At 34.6% G+C, this 27,093-nt stretch overlaps 1 protein-coding gene across 1 annotated transcript in view; it reads right to left on the minus strand.

Annotated features, from left to right (window-relative positions):
* Positions 1–27,093, minus strand: part of Thsd7b (thrombospondin type 1 domain containing 7B) — an 821,885-nt gene that overhangs the window by 527,657 nt on the left and 267,135 nt on the right. The window contains exon 3 of the mRNA XM_046463780.2: positions 18,113–18,923. Coding sequence (XP_046319736.1) covers positions 18,113–18,923 — 811 coding nt within the window. The remainder of the gene's footprint in view (positions 1–18,112; positions 18,924–27,093) is intronic.

Below are 27,093 nucleotides of genomic sequence, written 5' to 3' on the forward strand. Positions count from 1 at the left end.
GGGCACCGGGCGGCGGCGCACCTATGGTCGCGGACGAGCCCAGCGGCCCTGAGCGTGGCCCCGGGGAAGAGGCGATGGTGGCAGGGTTTAATTTCTAGAAATCTGGACTGGAAACAGAAGCAGCAGTTTGTATAATCCCAAGAACTTGCTTATGCCAGGAAGCTGTAAGGGCAACATGAATATCATTGAGGAGATCTAACATGGCAGCGGGTGGGGAGAGATCAAGTCTCTGACCTCTTCAACTGCGCGGGCATAGGGAGCTGTAAACTGTATAAATGCTGTTTGCTCAGGATCACTAGGCAATGCTGAGCTGATGTGGATCTGGGGCTTACAGTCTGGGCCCCTCAGAACACACACACCGAGCCCGGATCGGCTACATTAAAGCTCCGGTTTGCCTGCTTCTCGTGACTCAGCACTAACAATCCCGCTGAAATAACTGGTTGGCCCTTAGGAACTTTCAGAGGTAAAAACCAACCGAGCCTTCATAGGCAGTGGCCACAGGATTGAAACGGGGATTGGGAGAGACAGTCAGGACCCACCCGTTGCATTGGTCACCCGGCAAAGGGAACGAACGGTCACCATTTGCATGGGATACCACCTTGGCAGAGAACTGACGTCACGGGCGGAGGAGATAACTGCATTGAAACCAGTGCAACAGGGCTCCCAGGAGCAGCAGACATGGCGTGTAGCCAGTATTGTGGTGAGCGTCACAGGTGAGTGCGGCCTGGCTTGAGGAAACACAAGAGAAGGCCCTAGGCACTCAGGACTGGAGACCCGCCAAGTCTGTGAGGAGGAGCTGCTGCACAGTGATTGGTTCCCACCTATTGAGAGGAGAAGCTTGACCCAGTGGGCACAGCTCCACCTACTGGAAGAGAAGTTAATAGAACTCTATGACTGCATTTATTATTATTATTATTATCATTTTTTTCTTTTCTTTTTCTTTTTTTTCTTTCATTTTCAATTTTTTTTGTTGTTGTTCTTTAACTTTTTTTAATGTTTTTATTTTTTTTTAATTTTTTAATTTTATTATTATTTTTTTTTAATTTTAATTTTCATTATTTTTATTATCATTATTATTTTTGTAAAAATTTTTTTTCTTTTCTTTCTTTCTTTATTTTCTAACTTTTTTGTGTGTGTTTTGTTTTTGTTTCTTTTGTCTTTTCATTTCTTTTCAATTTTCTTATTCCCCCTTCCTTGAATTCTACCTGCCTACTCTCATTCTCTTTAGTGACTTCTTCCCTTCCCTTCTAATATCTTTCCTCCCAAGCATCAAATAAATCTATAAGAGTAAACAGAAACTCAGCAGTCAAACAGAACAAGAAGTAACATGAGCAGCATAAAAAAGCAAGGAAGAAAAGGAGTACAAACAATGAAGGACAGCCTAAATATTCAGGAGGACCTAGAGTCAGCAGAAAAATGGTCATATAAAGAACTCAAGGAATACCTTAGACAGATGGAATGGAACCTTAAAGAAGATACGAGACAGCAAATCCAAACAGTGAAAGAACACTTTGAAAATGAATTACATAAACAGATAAAAGAAGAAGTTAAGCATCTTTATCAGGAGATAGAGATTATTAAAAAAAAATCAAACAATAATTCTAGAAATGAAGGAAACGATAAACCAAATTAAAAACTCAATTGAGAGTATCACTAACAGAGTGGAGCAAGTAGAAGCCAGAACGTCAGATAATGAAGACAAAATATATCATCTTGAAAAGAGCCTAGCCAACTCAGAAAGGCTGGTTAAAAATCACGATAGAAACATCCAAGAGATATGGGATAACATAAAAAAACCAAACCTACGAGTCATCGGGATAGAAGAAGGTACAGAGTTTAAACCAAGGGAATGAGTAACCTGCTGAATGAAATAATTACAGAAAACTTTCCAGAAATAAAAAAGGAAACGGATATACAAATTGTAGATGCATACAGGACACCGAGCACACAAAATCACAGTAGACCAACGCCAAGACACATTGTTATGAAGATATCCAATATACAGAACAAAGAGAAAATATTAAAAGCTACAAGAGAAAGGAGGCAGATTACATTCAGGGGTAAACCAATAAGGTTAACAACGGATTTTTCATCACAGATGCTGAAAGCGAGAAGGTCCTGGAACAACGTATTTCAAACACTGAAAGACAATGGATGCCAACCAAGAATTCTGTATCCAGCAAAATTAAGCTTCAGGTACGACAACGAAATAAAAATCTTTCATGATGAACAAAAGCTAAAAGAATTTGCAGCCAGAAAACCAGCGTTGCAAAGCATCTTGAGCAAAACACTACACGAGGAAGAAATGAAAAACAATAACCAAAACCATCAGTGGGAAGTGCCTCTATAAAAACAGAGGGCGGGGGGAAAGCTAACCATGGAGAAACAAACTAAATTAAATTTTAAAAAAAGAAGATAAATAATCAAAACATGGCTGGAAGTACAAACCATATATCAATAGTAACTCTAAACATTAATGGCTTAAACTCTCCAATAAAGCGACATAGGCTGGTAACATGGATTTAAAAAACAAATCCAACAATATGCTGCCTCCAGGAGACACATCTGATTGGAAAAGACATATACAGGCTGAAGGTGAAAGGTTGGGAAAAAATATACCACGCACACGGTCCTCGTAAGCAAGCAGAGGTGGCCATCCTCATATCGAATAAAATTGACTTCAAGACTAAGTTAATCAAAAGGGATAAGGAAGGACATTATATACTGTTAAAAGGAACCATTCACAAACAAGACATAACAATTATCAATATTTATGCACCAAATAATGGTGCTCCGACGTTCATAAAACAAATTCTCCTCAAGTTCAAGAATCAAATAGGCCACAACACAATAATTATGGGTGACTTCAACACACCTCTCTCACCATGTGACAGATCCTCCAAACAAAAGTTGAATAAAGAAACTATAGAACTCAATATCACAATCAACAACCTAGACTTAACTGACATATACAGAATATATCAACCATCATCAAGTGGATATACTTTTTTCTCAGCAGCACATGGATCCTCCTCAAAAATAGACCATATATTATGCCATAGGGCAACCCTCAGTAAATATACCGGGGTGGAGATAATCCCATGCATTTTATATGATCATAATGGAATGAAACTGGAAATCAATGATAAAAGAAGGAAGGAAAAATCCTACATCACATGGAAAATAAACAATATGTTACTGAATGATCAATGGGTTATAGAAGATATAAAGGAGGAAATCAAAAAATTCTTAGAGATAAATGAAAATACAGACACAACATATCGGAATCTATGGGACACAATGAAAGCAGTTTTAAGAGGGAAATTCATCACCTGGAGGTCATTCCTCAAAAAAAGGAAAAACCAACAAATAAATGAGCTCACACTTCATCTCAAAGCCCTAGAAAAGGAAGAGCAAAACAACAGCAAATGTAGCAGAAGGCAAGAAATAATTAAAATCAGAGCGGAAATCAACGAAATTGTAACAAAAGAAACTATTGAAAAAATTAACAAAACTAAAAGTTGGTTCTTTGAAAAAATAAATAAGATCCACAGACCCTTAGCCATGCTAACGAAGAGAAGAAGAGAGAGAACTCAAATTACAAACATACGGGATGAAATAGGCAATATCACAACAGACACTACAGAAATACAGAAGACAATTAGAAATTATTTTGAAAACCTATATTCCAATAAAATAAAAGATAGTGAAGACATCGATAAATTCCTTAAGTCATATGATTTGCCCAGACTGAGTCAGGAGGATACTCACAACTTAAACAGACCAATATCAATTGATGAAATAGAAGAAGCAATCAAAAGACTTCCAACCAAGAAAAGCCCAGGACCGGATGGGTATACAGTGGAGTTTCACAAAACCTTTAAAGAAGAATTAATACCAATATTTTTCAAGCTATTTCAGGAAATAGAAAAAGAGGGAGCTCTGCCAAATTCATTCTATGAGGCCAACATCACCCTGATTCCGAAACCAGACAAAGACACCTCAAAGAAAGAAAACTACAGACCAATATCTCTGATGAACCTAGATGCAAAAATCCTCAATAAAATTCTGGCGAATCGGATACAAAGGCACATCAAAAAAATGTGCACCATGATCAAGTAGGATTCATCCCTGGGATGCAAGGATGGTTCAATATACGGAAATCAATAAATGTTATTCACCACATCAATAGACTTAAAGATAAGAACCATATGATCATCTCAATAGACACAGAAAAAGCATTTGACAAAGTAGAGCATCCCTTTATGTTCAAAACATTAGAAAAACTAGGGATAACAGGAACTTACCTCAACATTGTAAAAGCTATCTATGCTAAGCCTCAGGCTAGCATCATTCTCAATGGAGAAAAATTGAAGGCATTACCCCTAAAATCTGGAACAAGACAGGGATGCCCTCTATCACCACTTCTATTCAATATAGTTCTCGAAACACTGGGCAGAGCAATTAGATAGACGAAAGAAATTAAAGGAATAAAAATAGGAAGGGAAGAACTTAAATTATCACTATTTGCGGATGATATGATTCTATACCTAGAAGACTCAAAAGGGTCTACAAAAAAACTACTAGAACTAATAAATGAATTCAGCAAAGTAGCAGGAAAATCAACACGCATAAATCAAAGGTATTTCTGTATATCAGCGACAAAACTTCTGAAACGGAAATGAGGAAAAACACTCCATTCACAATATCCTCAAAAAAAAAATAAAATACTTGGGAATCAACCTAACAAAAGAGGTGAAGGATTTATATAATGAAAACTACAAAACCCTAAAAAGAGAAGTAGAAAAAGATCTTAGAAGATGGAAAAATATACCCTGTTCATGGATAGGCAGAACTAACATCATCAAAATGGCGATATTACCAAAAGTTCTCTATAGGTTTAATCCAATGCCAATTAAATCCCAATGGCATTTCTTGTAGAAATAGATAAAGCAATCATGAAATTCATATTGAAAAATAAAAGACCCAGAATAGCAAAAGCAATTCTAAGCAGGAAGTGTGAATCAGGTGGTATAGCGATACCGGATTTAAAACTATATTACAGAGCAATAGTAACAAAAACAGCATGGTACTGGTACCAAAACAGGAGGGTGGACCAATGGTACAGAATAGATGACACAGAGACTAATCCACAAAGGTACAACTATCTTTTATTTGATAAAGGGGCTAAAAGCATGCAATGGAGGAAGGATAGCATCTTCAACAAATGGTGTTGGGAAAACTGGAAATCCATATGCAACAAAATGAAACTGAATCCCCTCCTCTCGCCATGCACAAAAGTTAACTCAAAGTGGATCAAGGAGCTAGATATCAAATCAGAGACTCTGCGTCTGATAGAAGAAAAAGTTGGCTCCGATCTACATATTGTGGGGTCGGGCTCCAAATTCCTTAATAGGACACCCATAGCACAAAAGTTAATAACAAGAATCAACAAATGGGACTTACTTAAACTGAAAAGTTTTTTCTCAGCAAGAGAAACAATAAAAGAGGTAAATAGGGAGCCTACATCCTGGGAACAAATTTTTACTCCTCACACTTCAGATAGAGCCCTAATATCCAGAGTATACAAAGAACTCAAAAAATTAAACAATAAGAAAACAAATAACCCAATCAACAAATGGGCCAAAGACCTGAACAGACACTTCTCAGAGGAGGACATACAATCAACCAACAAGTACATGAAAAAATGCTCACCATCTCTAGCAGTCAGAGAAATGCAAATCAAAACCACCCTAAGATACCATCTCACTCCAGTAAGATTGGCAGCCATTATGAAGTCAAACAACAACAAGTGCTGGAGAGGATGTGGGGAAAAGGGTACTCTTGTACATTGCTGGTGGGACTGCAAACTGGTGCGGCCAATTTGGAAAGCAGTATGGAGATTCCTGGGAAAGCTGGGAATGGAACCACCATTTGACCCAGCTATTGCCCTTCTCGGACTATTCCCTGAAGACCTTAAAAGAGCGTACTACAGGGATACTGCTACATCGATGTTCATAGCAGCACAATTCACAATTGCTAGACTGTGGAACCAACCCAGATGCCCTTCAATAGATGAATGGATAAAAAAAAGTGGCATTTATACACAATGGAGTATTATACAGCACTAAAAAACGACAAAATCATAGAATTTGCAGGGAAATGGATGGCACTAGAGCAGATTATGCTTAGTGAAGCTAGCCAATCCCTAAAAAACAAATACCAAATGTCTTCTTTGATATAATGAGAGCAACTAAGAACAGAGCAGGGAGGAAGAGCAGGAAGAAAAGATTAACATTAAACAGATACATGAGGTGGGAGGGAAAGAGAGAGAAAAGGGAAATTGTATGGTAATGGAGGGAGACCCTCATTGTTATACAAAATTACATATAAGAGGTTGTGAGGGGAATGGGAAAATAAACAAGGAGAGAAATGAATTACAGTGGATTTGGTAGAGAGAGAAGATGGGAGGGGAGGGAGGGGGGATGGTAGAGGATAGGAAAGGTAGCAGAATACAACAGTTACTAATAGGGCATTATGTAAAAATGTGGATGTGTAACCGATGTGATTCTGCAATCTGTATTTGGGGTAAAATTGGGAGCTCATAACCCACTTGAATCAAATGTATGAAATATGATATGTCCAGAGCTTTGTAATGTTTTGAACAACCAATAAAAAAAAAGAAATGAGGAAGAAGTAAAATAGATGAGATCAATGGATTAAGAAATTGTGCTACACAATGGAGTTCTAATCATCAATAAAAAAGAATGAAATCATGGTATTTGCCAGTAAATGGATAGAAACAGAGAACATCATCATGCTAACTGAAATAGGACAAAGTTAGAAACTCAAAGGTTGAATATTTTCTCTCATATGCAAAAGCTACAGTAAAATAAATGAAAGGAAAGGGGGAGTGAAGGATAATATAAATAACCAATCAAATATAAATTAAAGAACTAGTGAAAGGAAGTCAAGTACAGTAGAAAAAGAAGAATAGGAAAGGGGAGGGAGGATGGGAGGTAAAATGGGAAAGGGAAAAAGGGGGGTCATGAACTGAAATCAATTTCCATGCATGTATGAACTGGTCCAGATGAACCCAACTACCATGTATAACTGTAAGGCTCTAATTTATTTTTAAAGTGGAATAATTAAAAAGAGAAAATAAATAATATGGAAAATGAGTGGTCCAACTTATATATATTCCATGTCCTTGATAAAATCAAAACACTCTACCAAGTGACTATTTAAAATATATATATTATATGAAATATATTATTTATATATATTTATACATTTTACGTATGTAATATAACATATATTACATATTATATATTGTATATTATGTGATATATACATTATAACCCCCAATTTTTAATTGATTTTTTAAAATAAATGACAGCAGAATGCATTACAATTTTTATTACACATATACAGCACAATTTTTCATATCTGTTTGTATATAAAGTATGTTGACACCAAGTCATGTCTTCATACATGTACTTTGGATAATGATGTCCATCACTGCTGCAGTCCGGCTGCAGCAAAAGAACCAGGGGGTGATTTGTGCCCAGCAAGACTGTGGCACATCACATTCTGTCATCCTTGCTAATGTCCTGCCTCCACCCCTTCCCTCCCACCCCTCTGCCCTATCTAGAGTTCACCTATTCCTCCCATTAAAAAAAATAAATAAAAGATCTGATTCTATACATTGAAAGTATATGCCACATACCACAGAAATGTGATCCAGAATAATCAACTTTTAGGTACATACTAGTAAAACTGTTAAGCCTTAAAAAATAAAGGGAGAACAAGTTTTCAGGAAAAAAAAGATGGAATAACTTAAAAAATGCATAAAAAAACTTAAACCAGCAGAGGGTTCTCAAAAACAAACGAAACAAGAATCACACATGTCAAGGCTGTAGTGAAGTTGCATTTTCAAGAAAAGTAATAAGAAAGTGTAAGGTAAGAATATTATATATAAATAAACCACTCTTCAATTGTGAATTTAACAAACTGAGGAAATATTATACATTGTGAACTTCCTCAAGAATCCATGAGAAGTTGAGACTTATCCAAGCAAAGATAACTTGGTGTTATGGTTTAGATATGAGGCGTTCCCCCAAAGCTCATGTCTGAGACAGTACAAGGTTTGGAGAAGGAATGATTGAATTAGTGAACTAATCCCTGATGATATTAAGTGCTGAAAGTGGGTATGGTGTGACTGGAGGAGGTGGGTCAATCGGGATGTACCTTGGGGGGATAGATTTGGTGAGCTGAGTTTAGTCTCTCTCTGCTTCCTGAACATATTGTCAGCTACTTCCCTGGGCCACATACTTCCCCCATGATGTTTTCTCAGGCCCAGAGGAATGGAGCCAGCTATCTATGGACTGAAATCTCTGAAACTGTGAGCTCCCAAATAAACTTTTCCTCCTCTAAAATTGTTCTTATCCGGTCTTTAAGTCACAGCAATGAAAAAGCTGACTAAAACACTTTGAAATCTTTAGTAAAATGACTGAAGTTAAGCATTTCAAATACATAACTGTACAGAAAAGATAACAATGAGGCAGGTAATGGGAAGAATAATAATATGTAAATATCACATTCTCTAACAAAGTAAAATGGATAATATGGAAAGACAAGTATAGAAAATAGAGAACGAAGAGTAAGATTATAGGTAGTAAGTACTAATCATTGAAAACAAATATAATAATTAATAAAGCACTAGGGTATAAAAGGTGACAGATTAAGGGCACTACAACAAGTGTTAAATATAAAGGCAACCCCTAAAATGCAAAGTCTACCATTCCTAAACAGAAAAACGAATTACATTTAAAAATCAAAAACTATTCCCCAAAGAAACAAGTAAACATATGTTATATGTAAAGTTATACCTATTATAATTACAAAATAAAATGACAGAATTGAGAACAGAGAAAAGAGTCATTAATAAGTGTAAAGTTAATTAATTTAATAAAATAATTTTAGTGTTTGTACTGACTCATAAAGATAAGCCCAAACCATGCTGCTGCTGAATAAGAGACAAACCTAAAAATGTGTGATTCAAAAGAGCAGAAAATAAGGAGATGGACAAAGATTTGTAAGGTAAATTTAAACACACAAAAAAATGTATATTTTTGCAATCCTAATTACAGACAAAGTTCAAATAAAGAGCATTAGAAGAGACAAAGATACTTAAAATATTAAAATTATTATTTCACAATAAAAACAGCAGTTTTGATATGAACCAAATAACAGAAGAACAAAGTATAGAGAACATATAGAAATTTCCAGAGAAATAGATATAAACAAATAATCAGAGACTCTAACAACTCTTTTCACTATAAAACAGACCAAGTAGAGTGTTATGGTTTAGGTATGAGGTGTTCCCAAAATGTTCCTTTGTTAATGCAGAGACAGAATGATTAGATTTTTTTAAACTACTTTATTAAAATTTGTTTTTTATAATTATACATGATAGTAGAGTATATTTTGACATATTTTTACAAACATGAAGTAAATCTTATTCTAATTAGAATCCCAGCCTTGTGGTGGTGGAACATGATGTAAAGATTCACTGTGATGTATTTACATCCCTGCATAGGAAAGTTAAGACAGATTAGATTTTGAGAGCTGTAACTTGAACAGTCCATCCTACTTTGAATGGACTGCCTGAGTGGTAACTGTAGACAGGTGGGGCATGGCTGTAGGAGGCAGTTCAATGGGGATGTGCCCTGGAAGGGTATATGTTTACTGAAACCCTTTTCTGATCCCGCACCCCCATCTACTTCCTGACCCCACCATTAGCTGATCAGCTTTCCTCCCCTGGGCCCTTCCTGCATGGTGTGTTGACTAAACTTGGGACCAGAATAATAGAGTTGGCCATTTATGGACTGAGACCTCTGAAACCATGAGCCCAAAAAATTTTTCCTCCTCTAAGTTAAGTTGGGTATTTAGGTCACAGTGATTTAAAAAAAAAAAAAAAAAAACTAACTAAAATACAGAAAAAAATACTAATGATTAAAAAACCTAAAAAGTATAATCAATAAATGTTGTGTGTACACATTTATGAAATAACTCATTACCAATAATAGAAAATATATTTTCTATAAAGCAAACATATTATAAACAATTCTTTCTGCCTACAAAGCAATAAAACTAGAAGCAAGAAAAAGAAAATGTCCATTTTATTTGGAAATTAAAATGGTTTGCATTAAATAATTCATTGAAAGAAGACAGAGAAAATAGCGAATTTCTATAAAAATTACAGTAAAATACTACATGTCAGTGTCTATAGAATCCACTTAAAGCAGTGATCAAAGAAAATAAGTATATCAGTACAACTGGACATAAATTAATCAAACCTCTATTCTAAACTTTGGAAAGATAACAACAATAAAATACAAAGGAACCATGAGGAACTAAAGAGTAAAGAAACATGAAGAAATCAATAAGGTAGAGATCATAAAACAAGTAGATCACATTAATAACCCAAAATACTGTTAAAAATTAAAAAAAAAACAAGCAAGCATTAACTATGTTAAACAATAATGAAAGAGAGAAAAAACACATAAAAGTATAAAATGGAGCAATTGAATCTCTTGATAAAGAATATATATATTTATGAAAATAAATGTGAAAATCTAGAACTGAGTCATTCAAGAATACAGTCTATCAAAAGTAATCCAGCACAAACAGACCAAAACTAAACCCAACATAGAGTTTTCAAAGAAATACTCTATGCATGCACAAAAACAGAATCAAGCACAGATGGTTTCAAAAAGGGATTCCCCAAACATTTAATGACCATATATTCTCAATAATATGTAAGTTGTTTAGAACATATGAACAACAAATGGAAAAAAATGCCCACACTTTTTACAAAGCTAATGTAATAATAATATTTCCACTTGATAGAGCAATAAGAAAACGTCAAAGTGGAGGGTGTTATAGAATGCAGGGATGATTCATTATCAGAAAATTTATTCACACAATTTGCCAAATAATTAAATTTTAAAAATCATGTGATTATCTACAAAGATGCTGGAAAACTTTTTGACAGAAATCAATGTCTATTAGTAATACAAACATTAAGTAAAAGAAAAAAGAAATGGATGGATACACAGCTCTTTAATATGATTAAATACAAAATACACACATGTGCACAAACACAGACATAAATATATAAACCTTATGACAGTAAGATAATGCCCTTCTCACAATAGATCCATGTGTAATCCTCAAGACCTGAGAAATGTTATTTTAAATGGCAAAATGTAACTTAGCAGATGTGAGTGATAATAAGAACACCATGAAAGAGAATTTGACAGTCAACACCGCCATGAAAGAATTAGGAATATCTTATAAAATTTAAATGCATTTACTTTTTTTTTTTACCCAGGAATCACATTTCTAGGAAATTACCCTGACGATTATTCCCAAAAATACCAAAAATAGGTATGCAGAAGTTAATTTATTGACAAAAGTATTTGTAATTGTCAATTATTCAAATATATCTAAATATTCATGCATAAGAAGTTGTTCAAATAAAATTATGGCTGCACACCACAACAAAGGACTATGGAACTGTAAAAGAGAATGGGAAAGATGTTGAGTAACTGATATGAAGCAATTCCCAGTAAATAACACTAAGTGGAAAACTCAGTACCAGGTGCTACCTTTTGTGAACGAATGTAGGGAAAGTAAGAAGATGTAAAGAAGGAAGGTTGAATCAAGGAAACTGGTTAATTGCAAGAAATAGAAGACGGGGGTGGAGTGGGGTGGTGGTGAATGTATATATGAAGGAATTCACTCACTCTTCTGAGTATAACCATGTATAGTTTTGATTTAAAACCCTATCAATATCCAAAAGATTCAAGTTAAAATTATATCAGTATAGATGAAGAGGGGGGAAACAAGGTATGAAACTGAAAATGAATTGGGAAAAAGAAAAGTAAATGTCCTCCATTTGCATTCTCACCAGCATAACAAAAGGAAATATATCCATTTTTTCCCAACTACTTTCAAAGAAAAAATTATGAAAAGGACTTGTGTTGTTTGGGGTCTGCATTTGTTCATGTTTGGGGATGAATAGAAATGGAAAATTTATTTTCAAATCTACTTTAGTGGTACATATTAAAAAAGAAAAAGCAACAAGCAAACAAAGTAAAAATAAGATCTGAGTTTTTGAGCTGATGGTTCTTTATATAGTATTTAAAATTTATTATATTTTGGATGCTCCTTTACAGGGATATTACAGAATATTTATATTATTAAAGTGGTCTGAGAATTTAAAGTATGCTTAACATGTACAAATGATTAGAGCTCTTAAAGATTGTCCATACCACATGCTCCTCTGTATCAAAATAAAACACATTCATCTGAGATTTACTCAAAAACAATATGATTCACTGCTCTCATAAACAGTCTGACTAGTCTACAACTCAGATGTCTTAATCAGATATGTTTCTATGAAAAAATGGAAAAAGAATGAAACAAAGACAAAAACTGAATAATCTATTTAATTTCACAAAATAAGTTAGTGTAAAAAGTCGATAATGGTATCAATGCTATCTGAGCAAAAATGATGAACAGGCTGTACAGCAGCTATTCTAAAATGCAACAGTGGAACTTGAGAGAAAGTCTTGTCAAAATAAGACAAAAATTAACATATGAGCTGAGACAATTAAAAACAAAATATCTTTAAACACAAGAGAGAAATCAATGATGAGGGAGCAGAGGAGCACCAAGAACAATACAACAGCCTACCACATTGCAAATAATAATTGTGAAGGGAAAACCACTTAAGGTGATTATAAAAAGTCACAATGATCAATGAGATAGCTAATAAAGAGCATTAATTATAGCTCTGTAGTGATCTAGAGTGAGAAAGTGACTTTCAGCAAAGCAAGACCAGGAGCTTATATTATGGTACTAAAGATAGGCCCTTCTTATTCCAAATGTGATGACATGACAACCATAGTCAACACATATAAAACAAAATGCCTCTTGTCCCTAGAGTATCATGGAGATCACCGAAAAGAAATAGATCTGAAGTTAGATATAAGTACAGAGTACAAGAAATCTATATCAGGATAAATTACAATGATTAAAGTTCATACTAGAAATGAACAGATGCACAAAAATATCACTGTTTTCTGAATGCATAAAATCCACAAAAGAAAACAATGTGTATTTTTTCAGAGATGAATTTGAGCTTTTTAACAAAATTCCTTTATTAGGCAATGTCAACACAGTTCATCAAGTTGAAAAGAAATGAGACAATAGTATTGACTACATGATCACACAGCTGTCAAGAGTAACATTTCTGCTTTGGGCAGTGGAAGTTACAGAAATAGAGATGGCCTCACTTAATAATATATTTTTATAATACTCTAATATTTTCATAATAGTATATGAGTCATTTCATAATCTTTGATTACTAAATGAATGAATGTTATTGATTTCATGGAATGGTGCAAAGGAAGCTGTTTTGGTTCAAAATGCTATCTAAGATGCAAAAGAAATCATGGAGAATTCTCTCTTCCATTCAGAGCTGTTAGGGGCAAGTCACTCTTATGCTCACAATAAGAAAAAAGTGATGCAAACTGAAAATCAACAACCCTTCTTAGATCCATCAGAGACTTGAAGTCAAAAGGCAAATGACTGCCCCTCAAATTGGAGAGACAAGTATCAGATAAAAAGAGTCATAAGTTATTTGATGGAAAAGCCAGGAACAGAAATCACCAATGGGGTCAACATCAGGGCAGAACAATTTTTAAAATATGATTAACAATTACTGGAGGTTAGAAGTAGATAAGCTTGGCAGAAACTTCAAAGGGCACCGACCCTAGTGGGGGCTAGATACTTTCATGAGTTTTACTCAAAAAAAAAAAAAAAAAAAAAAAAAAAAAAAAACACTGTGAAAAATCAGAGAATATTCTCTTTATGCTTCCAGTAGGGGGAGGAAAAAAAATTAGACATTTTGAAGTGACCCAGAGAATTCTTTTTTTTCTTAAGATTTTCCCTCAAAGAAATTATTTTACCATGGCCAAAGCAACTGAGATTTTACCAGACCTTAATCAAAATGGGAGAAGAAAAATATTCATCTCTAGCTCCTTATGACCTTCTTATTTTACCTAAATTTGAGGATGGGAGATAAAAAACGTTTATAATTTCAACACCCAGAGACTCAAGCTTGGTAAAATATTAGGTCCAAATAACAGGACTACAGAAACTTCCCCTATCCCCCAAATTTAGCACATCACATATATGGCTTCTCTTCTTATTACTGGTTTACAACTGAAATATTTGCATATTTCAGACCTTATTTAGGAAGAAGTATTTGTAATAATTCAAAGATAATAGGAAAAAGTATAATAACAAAAAAAATCAACAAAAAGAAAAGAAATAAGGAGACCAATTAAATTTTAGCCTCTGACACCTAACAAATAAAACAGACCTGGTGTAGCTCCAAACCAGGTGAACATAAAACTTCATATTAAAGGCCCATTTAGCTCAGGTCCTTTTGCTCAGTGTATCATGTCCAGTTTTAATAAGATATTACATGGTATACCAAAAGATGAATAACAATATTTAAAAAATAAATTAAGAATCTTAAATGGACTAACATGGTATTCTAGCTAGACTATGGGCCAGATTCAATGCAATATTGGGGTAATCAGACTGGGGATGTAAAACTGTGGTTAGTATAATAAAGATTCTAGCAGGAAAAATAAACAATATTTAAGAACAGATGAGCACTGTAAGCAGTGAGAGGGAAACTCTAAAAAGGAATGGGAAAATGACTGAAATTAAAGGCACTGTAACAGAAATGAAAGGTGTCTTTGATGGGCCTGTCCAGAGATTATAGACAGACCATGAAAGAATCATTAAGCTTAAAGAAATGTCAATAGAAATTTCCAAACATGCAAAAAAAAAGAGGGGAAAAAAACACCTTGTAAATAACAGCATATCCAAGAAATGTAGTATAATTACAAATGGTGAAACACATACACATGAGAATATCAGAGAGAAAAAGGAGAGAAAAGAAGAGAAAAAATATTTTAGGGCTCAGGGTTTAACCACCAGTACTGAAGAAAGAGGCGAAAAAACATATTTCAAGCAGTAATGGCAGATAATTTTCCACAATTAATATCAGACACCATATCATAAGAATATGAAGCTCAGGAAATATCACATAAGGTAAATATCAAAAAATGACATCTAGGCAAATTATATTTTAACTTCAGAAAATCAAACCCAAAGGTAAAAAAATCTGGAAATAAGCCAGATAATAGAAGAAAATCCATGTTATCCAACTGAAAAGGATCTGAATTATAGCAACCTTCTCTTCAAACACTATGCACTTCAAACATCTAAATCTGATCTAAAAAAAAGTCTAATTTTTTAAAGAAGATGGTAAAAACAACTAGAGTATTCAAAGAAAAAAAAAAAATCCTATCAACTTAAATCCTATGTCCAATGAAATTATCCTTCAAACATGAAGAAGAAAGAAGGCTTTCTCAAACAAAAATTAAGAGAATTTGTCACCAGTAGACTGACTTTGCTAAAATATGTTATCTGTTCTTCAGAGAAGAAAAACAACATAGGTCAGATCAAATCTACAAAACAAAGATTGGTCACTGGAGAAAACAATGAAGATAAAATAAAATCTTTTATTTTCCCTATCCATAGTTGATATAATAATTAAAAACTGTTTAAAATTATATCACCAATGTATTTAGTGATTATAGGTTATAAATAAGTGAAATGAATGATGTGATAGTATGATGGATAGCTGGCTGGAAGAACTGGAAAAACTGCTTGCACAAAAAACTTGCAGAGCACAGCGTCTTGTTTGAAAGTCAATTTTCCTGCAAGCACATTAGGGAAACCATCAAAAAAGGTTAAAAAATATAAATGATACGCTAAGAGCAAAGATAAAATAGAATAATATCAGCCAGACTTGGTAGAGCATGCCTGTAATCCCAGCAGCACCTTGGGAGGCTGACTGATGAGGGGATCGGATCTCAAGTTCAAAGCCAGCCTCAGCAATGGTGAGGCACTAAGCAACTCAGTGACACCCTGTCTCTAAATAAAATACAAAAATAGGGCTGGAAATGTGGCTCAGTGGTTGAGTGCCCCTGAGTTCAATCCCTGATACCCCTCCCCCCCAAAATAGAATAATATCAACTAGAACAAGAGCAATGAATGGAAAATGGTAAAAAAAAAATATATATATGGTGGATGTTAATCCACATATTTCAACAAACACTTTAAACTTCAATAGTCTGAATATACAAATTAAAGACAGTGAATAAAAGAAGATCCAACTACATGTCATCTACAAGAAACCCACTTTCAATATATACACAGATGATTAAATGGTTAAGAATGAAGAAAAATATATGATAATTATACTAATCAAATACAGTAATTCTAATAGTTTCAGAAAATGGAGAATTTACATCAAAAAATAAAATTGTCAGGGATTAATAGGGATATTATAAAATAATGAGGTTGAGTCTCCAAGACAACATTGCAATCATGATATATACCTTACCTGAGTAGCAAAATACATGAAGAAAAAAAAATAAAAAAATATCAAAAACTGATAATGTTATGAAATTAGAAAAAGAGTAAATATAAAGCAATCATAAGAAAATAATTAAAATTTTCCTATTTAAATTCATATTCTTTTAAAATGTATGTTGATTCTGTTTTTAGATAATATTTAATATGTCTGTTATATTAATATCTTAACTTTATATTTTTCATAATCTAAAAACAATAAAATTATTGTTGATCAAGATCTTAGGCAAAATCAAATTAATTAGAAAGAGGGCATCAATAGACAAAAAAATCACTAAAACCTAGAGTGAGTTCTTTGAAAATACTGACAAAATTGATAAAGCTCTATTCAGGGTAACTAGCCACAAAAAAGACACAAAATATTAATATCAGAAATGAAAGAAAATGATATCCTAATGATCCTATAACTATTAACAGGACAATAAAGGACTATTACGAGCAACTTTATGCCTAAACATCTACATGAATTGGACTAATTCCCTAAAAGCCACAATCTAATAAAATTGATATTGACAAGTGATAATCTGAATTATGTGTGAATACATTAAATAGTTCAGTCAATAATTAACAGCCATCCAAAAAAGAAAACATCACAATTTGTGTTATGCAAATAAATTTATAAATATTCAAGGAAAAAAATTATACCAACTCTTAAAAATTTCTTTCAGAAGAAAGAAGCAGAGAAAATACTTTCCAATTGATTCTAAGAAGCATTACCCTCATAACCCAACCAGAAAACCTAAAACTGATCTAAAAAATAAAGTCTAATTTTAAAAAATATATATAGTGAAAACAAGTAAAGTAAATAAGAAAATTCTTTATAATACTCACAGCAGAAAAAACAGTATGGAATATTAAGGAGACCACATTTTCATAGATATAATTTTCAAATCTAAACTTTTGCTTTTAAGAGTTAATTCCATTTATAGATAGGTAATTCTAATTACTGCTGGGGTAAGTTGACCTTTTTATCAGTTCAATACCAAAAAAAGCCCTGTTAGAATAACTTTTGGTATTTTAACTAATATTAAAAAAATCAACAACTCAGAGGTGAGAAAATTTTCATTAAAAAAAAAAACATGAACCCTGCAAAACAAATTTTAAAAAGCAAAATCATTGTTAAAAAAAAATAAAATAAACATTGACATAATTCCCATGACAATTTTGGGAGTGAACTTGAATGTGTTAATTATTATAAAGAAATACTCAGTTATACTGATTATTAAACTAACAAAAGACCTGTGTTTCTATTCGTTGTTATCTGGATAAAATGTGGAAATGCCTGACCTCCCTTTATGACCACCCTAGGAATCACATTAGAATTTAATGCATGGATGCTTTGACTATGAGACTTCTAACATTTCTTAATGGAAATTTAAAATTTCTTCAATGAAACTTCTAAAAACCCAAATTATAAACTTTATTACAATTTTCCCTTTGTAGAAAATCACCAAAAAGCCTTATAAAATCACATAAGAAAATAGTTTAGGCCAATTAAAGAAAGCACTGAAAGACCACCTACCTCAACAGGGCATTTTTCCCATCACTTCTTGTACACCAAACCTGTCGAGTTTGAAAGCCGATCTCTATGTCCCAGGGCTGGGAATGGTGATGTGCTTTGTAACTTTGATGTCTAAAGGTGACTTGCTCATTCGAATCAGAGCTAAAATCCAGAACAGTTCTTTCGCTGAGGCTAATTTCTTTAAGATGAGGAAGTCTACATTTACTCCACGGTCCAACCTTAAGGCTGAAAGTATATTCCTCTTCCCCAAGAGGGCAGGAGATGGAAACATCACAAGCCCTGGACTCGGTCAGATTGGGACACTGCACACCGCCATACAGAGGGGGCGCGATGGCCGCCCGAGTTCTGTGCTGCAGCTTCTTCCCACATCCTTTGCTACACTTGGACCATGGGGAGAACTCTGATACAACACAATCTCGGGGACAAGGAATGAGGCAAGCTTGTTCTGTGGGGGGCTGAGGGGCAAAGTGTTCACAGATGTCACTGGCCACCATGGTTCTGTTCAACTTCTGAAGACAGCGTACTGTTCGGTGCTGCAGTCCGTGTTGAGCGGTCACACACTCCGAAGTCCTAGGCTTGACTTCTCCCTGGGCATAAGGAACAAGCACACAGTGGTGCCAATCAGAAACCTCCCATTGGAAGAGGTCACTGTGCCAGTCACAGACTCGGAAACAACTTCTTTCCGTTGGAGGCCTGCTGCTCTCATCACAGTTAGATAAGTGACTTGTCCACCCTTCAACGTGAAAACACCATACTGCACGACTCTGGACTCCTCCCGGCCCACAGTCTCCTGTACACCTTCCCCAGGGACCTACAGGCAGAAAAACAAGGGTGTGGATACTAAGAGACACATTCTGCTACGCACATGAAGATGGAGATCAGTTTACACACTTCCCAACCCAATCAGTGTGAAATGATAAACTTCAGTGGAACACAGACTTAATGTAGCAGTTAAGAATGGGGGTTCTGCCTCAGTTTTCTCCTGTTGAAATCTCATTCCGCCTCTGATCTGTAGTGTAAACTTGCAAGAATTACTTCAACTTTCCAAACTTTAGTTCCTTACCTACATTAGGTTAAAAATAATAAATGCACCAACTTGTACGGCAGTTATGAGGATCAATGATACAATGTGGTGCCAAGAAGACAATACACATTTAATAAATGATTGCTCCCATTAAAATTACTATGTTCCAAAGCCTATATATCTATCTCAATACTAATATTTTTCTAGTTAGGCAATGGTTCATTTAAAGCAAAGCCCTAAAGCCAGGATTTTAATAAAGCAGAATTTTTCATGTTTCCAATGATTTAGTTCATACCCTAAGAGACTCAGAAGAGAAATGTTTTTAAAAATAACTTGCTGAAGTATCCTAAATATATTTTCATTTTCTAAATAACTGTCCTCAGTTTCAGTTGGTGCTTACAGAGGAAACTGCATGAAGAAAAACTTAAACTGATACAGGATTGAAAAAGTAAGGTGGTATAAGAAACAACAGCACTGAATTGCCTATAGAAATTTTGCCCCTAGAACCGTAGAAATAAAATGTGCTATCTTTTTTTTTTTTTTTTTTTTTTGAGACTAGGTCTCACTATATTACTCAGTCTGGCCTTGAACTCCTAGGCTGTTCTCCTGTCTCAGCCTTCAATTACATAGGACTACAGGTGTGCACCAATGCAGCTGGACAGTTTTAATATTTGGTGGGTATTGAAGTTGACAACATTAGCTTATAATTTATCATATCTTTTGATTAATTAGTCTTCATTGGAAAGAGATCAAGAAATGAGCAAACCAGAGGGCTGCCTATTGATGTTTATCACATTTTTGGCTTCTATCTATAGACATACCTCTTGGCATTATCCAAAAGGTTCATCGTGTATTTATTCCCAAGGATAGCAAGTAATCATATATTGAGTCAATGAGAAAAAAAAATGGCTGCCTCTCTTTCCCTTTATTTAAATATATCATCTGAACCTGAAAAAAGTTTTATAAGGTTAAGTAGTTAACCTCTGCCCCTGCACAACTGTGAGGATCATTAAGGTACTTCACACTTCGAGAAGCATATTAATTGACAGGGACTAGAGAAATACATTTTGTCCCTTTCCCCCCAAATCTGATCATCCACTCAAATTTCCAATTAATTAATTGTATTTTCATGCACATTTTCATTACATTTGTAGGAACAGTAGGGCACGTACATAGCCACATGCATTGTGGCAGAAACATGTATCCCCAGACAAACAAGCATCTGCATTTGGGACTATGTGTGACAACGAGGATGTCTTACTTAAGCAGGACGATAAGACAACGGTTTCAAACTACAGTCATCCCAGTTCTTCCTCACATCCTCTTCTAGTTCATACAAACCTATAATTCTTGGCGTTAACATGTTGGGCTACATTGATAATTACTCCTGTCACTTTGTAAGGGTGATTAACATGGAAAAATAACCCTCATCTTCTTTCACTCACCACAAGCAAGAGTTTCCTCTTGCTGAAACACAAGAATGGGTTTCATTGATTAGAAAGTCAGATTTTACTCAGGAAAATGCTTGTGGGTTTGTCTACTCACATCCTGGGGTGTGTCATGGCAGCACTGAGTGGTCATGGTTCAGAGAACACATGTGGGAAATGATGATCTCAACACTAACAGATTCCATTGCCTGCCCTGGATGTTCCCACAGTTACCTACAGTTTTGAACTTTGAAATTTGGGATAGTTGTTATTACTTGGCATGTTATTACATGCTCTATAGTCCAGATATTCTGGAGCACTTTAATTGTCTTAGCAACTTCTATCATGTCAGAATACACTTGTAAATTTTTTACTATTTATTAAAAAAAAGTCCAGTTACTAAAGAGAAATTTCAGAAGTATACAACTTTAAAAGTCTAAAATTTTGAAGTTTGCAGCCAACTTTTAAAAATCAGTTTCAAACAACATAAAATGTTTTGGATAAAATGAGTTTATCTCTTCCTCCCATGGTGGGAGGGTAAGGAAGGGAGCATGGGGTTAGAAATGATGGTGGAATGTGATGGGCATTATTATCCTAAGTACATATATGAAGACAGGAATTGGTGTGAATATACTTTATATACAACCAGAGATATGAAATATTGTGTTCTATATGTGTAATAAAAATTGTAATGCATTTCGCTGTCATATATAAAGAAAAAATTAGTTAAAAAATGTTTTGGATAAAATTAAACTTTCTGGAAAAGCACTGAGGCTTTTTAACAATGTTGTCATTTTATCACTATTTATTTAAATATTAAAAACATGAAACTTTCTATTCAGGATATTTGATATGTGGATTAAATAAAGACAAGAAAAGTCAAGCCACTTATAATCAATCTTGAAAATTTTAATATCAAATTTAACTCATTTATTACATCCTATAAAGTACTCCTGTTCTTCCTTTCAAAGCATTTGACTAATATATTTTCTTACCATTATAATACTGATTTCTTATTAAAAGTTCTCCAGTTACTTATAAACATTTATGGTAGCCTTTTTGTTATTTGAAATAATTATCACTTTATAAATTATATTGATAAATCACTGTTATTCTCTTAGATTTCACATCCTCCAGTCATACAGAATTTTACCAAATAGTAACATTTTCCTAAATCAGTGGAAGACAAAATATAACTATTAAGAAATTAAAATTGCTACTATTGCAGATTTGCTTATTAGCTTAGCCATGGTCTCCTATTGGCAGGTTAATATTCCTTTGGACATAAAAGCAACAACAAATGAAAGTGGTGGATGAACAATGATTTCTCCCTCCTAGAGCTGGAAATTTAGACAGTAGCTGTCATGAGATAAAAAGTGCATATATTTGTAAACATTAGAGGGTACATTTAGAAAAACAGAGTGAAGTGAGAACAGTTCCTCATGTTAAAGCAAACTTTGGTGACAGCTGAAAACATTTAAATAACAAGTAAATGCAAAGTAAATTGTGTATGCTTAGACTAAATGAAAAACAAATTGCAAAAAAAAAGACATAGGAGATGGAGACAAGACCTTTCAGCAATTGACCTGTAATAATTTGCATTTCTCAGGCATGGAAGAAAATGTGTTCCATGATTTATTCACTTTTATTGGCAACAAACTTTCAATACACAGAGTGAAAATCACCTAGCCCTGAGGGGTTTTCAGAAAACATATTGAAGTAAAATGTGGCCTGTAGTTGGAGAAAGCTTATATCTCTTGTCCAATTTCAGAAATGGAAGATTAAAAATTTGAGCAGTTGCAGAAAAAAAGAAGAATATCATCTTTAAATTTACCACATACATAAAATGTGATTACATTCAGAATATATATTTGGGATAAGTAATGTAGGAAAAATAATAAAATTATTATTTTAAATATCAGTTCCAAATTTTGTCTTAATTAGAACACAGGTACCAGATTATAAAATTAAACAAAATTTAGAACACCAGAAATATTTAAAAAGTTTAGTTACTAAGATTGCTCTAAACTTCAACTCATGCTATATTGCATTCTTGAAAAAAATTTTCAATGATACAAAAGGGATGGTGGTTTTGAATATATTATCTGTCTTCTATCTGCAACTTACTATGCTTTCAGTACAACTAAATTCAGTTACTATCGAATAAACTGCTAAGTATTTTAAGCCACATCAGTTTTAATTAACAAATTAAAATTGTGGTTTTCAAGTAAGTTCTTTGGACGTTGAAGGGTAGCATTGATGAACTGAGGTCACATTCAAATTCTTGACTGGTTCCTTTTTGTCTTTGGCCTGTGTTTTGGCAGGAAGTTCAAATATGTGAAAGCTCTAATGTAATATTCTGCCAGAAGCAGAAAAGTGCTGGCAAATTTTATTCTCTTAATTAAGTTATCCCTTAACTTGATTAGTTTAGATGAATATGTTACCCAATCTAAATCATCATATTTGAGACAGACTGCTATATCCTTCAATTTAGGTGTGGTGCCCACTAAAATGTCTGCAGCCAAAAAAGGGGGGATTCTTCAGGTCAGAGAAAATCAACACACTCTCCACTGCTTCTGCATAGTACGTATCACTGTTTGAAGTGGCAACCCTGATTTAATACCATTCACGCAGTAGGAAGAGATGCTTGCCTTATTATTCATTTTTCCTAGCCACAGCTTTTATTATCCTGGCATTGTTGTAGTTTTAACTTAGGAAAGAGGGTTGAGGACTGACATGAATCATAATGCAGAACTTTACCATCTTAAGTTAAAATATCTGTGGATAATTATTCTACCAGAGCACTATCATAAACCACAGAATTATAAAATCTGATATAAAACAACAGTGACTCACTTGCAAGAGACTTCATCTTCAAGAAATAGCTCAAAATTTATGTAGTAACTTTCATTGCTCCAAAGGCATCTGCAACAACTTTAGAATAAAGTAATAGCTCACTTACCTAGCAGATGCTTATATAAGAAACTTCACTTAATAAAATACATCCAAGAACACAAGAATGAGAAAAAGTGGTATTCATTCATTTAAACAATTATTCATCACTAACCATTTGACAGGTAGTACATCAGACTCTGGGAATATGAAAGTTAATGAGACATTATCTCTTACACAATCTGTATTCTAAAGGTACTACTGGTTTACCCATGAGGAGGTCTTATGACCCCCTGTACAAGCCTATTTGCAACCTACCATACACTGTATTAACAACCTGAATGGTTTCCCAGAGTTCTTTAGATCTGAAGCAGCAAACGCAAAGCTGGGAGGGAATCTTGGAAGCAGGTATACTGATGAAAACAAGAAGAGTTGTGAGGTTCCAAGCCCAGATTTCTGTATCTATCAGGGTAATCAGTAAATCCACCACCAGAGGATGCACTGAAATACTCAATACTTTATGAACTCTCAAAGAAAATCTGCTCATTTCACATACTCATTACTGAGTCATTTGTCACCAGATGCTGCTAAGAATACAACAGAGAATATAGAAACACAAATATTTTCAGGTGGGAAGGAATTTAAGTTTTAAGGCCATTCATTAAAAGCATCCTTTTGCATTTTTTATAATTCAAATAATCCTTAACACTAAAATTATTTTCAGAAAACATGTCCAATGGCCTAAAAAATATGTATGCTAAAGCATTCCAATAAATCTCCTAAGAAATCTTCCCAGGAAAAAAATAAATGCTTCCAAATACAACTTCATTTTCATAGGTATAAAAACTTACTTTCAATGGTATCCATGATTCCTGTCACAGAATTGTGACAGGACATTCATACTTCATGGAGGCATAGGCATTGTTGCTAACATCACTGATTCTTTCTGAAGAATTATATTATGTTTGACACTAATAACATATTCTCTATCCATTTCACCTTTATAGACAGATACCTCTGACTTCAAAGCAAACTGCATCTGTTATTTATCATTTTTGATTACAAAGTATTAGTCGCCACTGGCTAGAACATCCATTAAAAGTAGCTCGGCAGGAAAAATAGATTAGAAATGTATCTGAACAACTCATCAGCTTATGCGAACACCACAGAGACAGAAAACCACCTTAAAAAATTGTTTATCAATATATGTGATTTGAACTCCACTTTCTAAAAATTCTAAAGGCTAAAAGAGACTCTCAAGCCACTATACTTCACAGCATTCTGACACAAGTGAGTCTTTTAGGATCACTAAACTCACACCCTACTAACTCCCTAGAATGCAAGGGTGGAAAGGGAATCTCACAGCTCACAGTTTGTGCAGGAGGAAATAAAGCCCAGACAAATTCAATGACTTTCTCAAGGTCACACAAGCATTTCAAGTGGAAATGAGAATGACAATGTCATTTCCATGCGCCTAACCCAGTGGTCTGCATACTATAATACTCTGGTCTCTATTACTACATTTCTAAGAATGTAAGGGGAGAATAAGTACTCCATAAATGATTGCAATCTAACGGGTGGGGGAGAAAAAGGAGGGAAAAAAACACATGAAAATTATATTAAATCTCATATAACAGGCAACAAACTGCCTATTGAGACTTCTCAGCCCCCTGAACTGTTACCCAGAGCAGACAGTTACTCCCAAGGGCCCTTCACAGTTTATTATATGAATTGTGACACATCGTGCCTTTATATGCAATGAAAACAGACTGAATTCCTGCTTGAGTACATATATTAAGGTTTGGGGGCTTAACACAAGAAGGAACCCTCAAGCAGCAATAAGAAATGATGTGTCCATAGACTAGCTACAGCAATAACAGTAACAGGCACCAGTTCCTTCTGAACACCTACTATCTTCCCTGTGCCACACATGCATTATTCATATCGTTGATATTGTTCTGCTTTGCTGGATGAGAACATCAATACTTGAGATCCAAGAATCACTCAAGGTAAACAGCTCAGGAGCCCTCTCAAGCACTTCTTATGCTAAACCTTTCCCACAACTGCAGTGAATCTATTCTTAGCAGTGATAGCCGGTGAACAAATGAGGCCTTGCAAAGCCCATTAGGCAAAAGATATTTAGAAGGGGGGCCTGTCTGATGGGTATGCAGCTAGTATGAGGAACTGAGGGTTTTGCCACCCCCCCATCTGCCTATAGCTCTTTGCCCCATCTCTGTCCCAGTTCAGTGGGCTGGCTCAGGTGGTGGCCTCAGAACTCCCAAGGCTCTGATACTTGTCAAGAGATATTTATGGGGTATTCTCATCCCATAAATATGGCTCCACTCAACTTTGACTTTACTTACAGTAAATGCTTCAGCTCAGCTCTCCAGATTCCCTGGAGAGGTGGAAGAAAATCATTTACTCAGCTGTTTTGTGTTAGTTAAGTGGAAAAGACAATCGCAAATAAGCCAGAGATGGAATAAAGCCAAATACCACACATTGTTGTTCTCAAGGACTTCCTCGCTCAGTTTACTGACCACCTAGGCATTCTGGACTCTCCAGGAGAGTCAGAATTCTGTTTGCTTTACCCTGTGCAGAAAGCAAACTGGAAAACATGCAAAGGAGGAGGAAACATTTAAGATGTGTCTCTGCTCAAAAACGGAGCATACAGTTCTGCTTATAGTCAGTAAATGTTGGACTACCTGGAGGCCTTCTATGTTTTCTACTAGAGATTCAGGAAAAGGCAGCACTGCAGTTATGGGGCCAGGCAAACAGGCTTTAAAAACACCCAGAAGGGTGGGATGGTATCAAGCATGGCATTCTCCATTAGGTAACTTAAGAAATAACTGCCTAAGAATAAAAATAGCACAGGAGCATATTCAAGATAATATTTTTCTTTGTGACTTTGAAAAAACTGTCACTGTAATGGTCACATGGAGTATATCTGCTTTAGAGTACATTCTCTTTCTAGTAGCAGATATTTGTATGAAGTACAAATGAGAGAGAACAAAACACTAGCTGCATTTTGGCAGACAGAATAGCTCATCTCATTTTTTTTAAAAGAAATAATTATTTCTCTTTCAAAACAGCAATTTTAATAGTATTTGAGATTCTTTTCTAGTTCGGAAAATAATTTTCAAGTTATTATGCTTGGAAAAAAGTCTGAGAAATAGCAGTATCGTGGCAAAATCACAATGTTAACTTTTTTTTCTATCTAGAAACAACTAAAATCACCTATTTGACCTATGTAGTCTAATGGGTATGCTAAAGATGTACATAACAATGTTAAAGATCACATCCGATCACTCATTCATCAGTTTTACCTCCTAAATGTCACTCTACCCTATTGATGCTTCTTCATCGCCGCTGTGGCCACCTTAGCCCCAGCTCCCCTCTCTGTTTCATGTGTGAGAGGATGAACTACCTGTTTATGTAACAGGAACTTAGAGGCTGCTTTTGCTAAAAACCACAAGACATCATCAATATTTGTGGGGATCTTCAACTGCCAGATGTTAAAACGCCCCATTTCACACCCCTGGAACATGGAATAAAAGTCTTTACCCACTGCCCTAAACCTGCAGTAACCTTGGATTGCAAGAACAGTGAAGCCTCACAAACAGATCCCCCCATGATGATAT

Source organism: Marmota monax, unplaced genomic scaffold, assembly GCF_021218885.2.
Source record: "Marmota monax isolate L192 unplaced genomic scaffold, Marmota_monax_Labrador192_F-V1.1 WCK01_AAM20220418_F8-fsc00034, whole genome shotgun sequence".
In the NCBI taxonomy this organism is placed as follows: Eukaryota; Metazoa; Chordata; class Mammalia; order Rodentia; family Sciuridae; genus Marmota; species Marmota monax.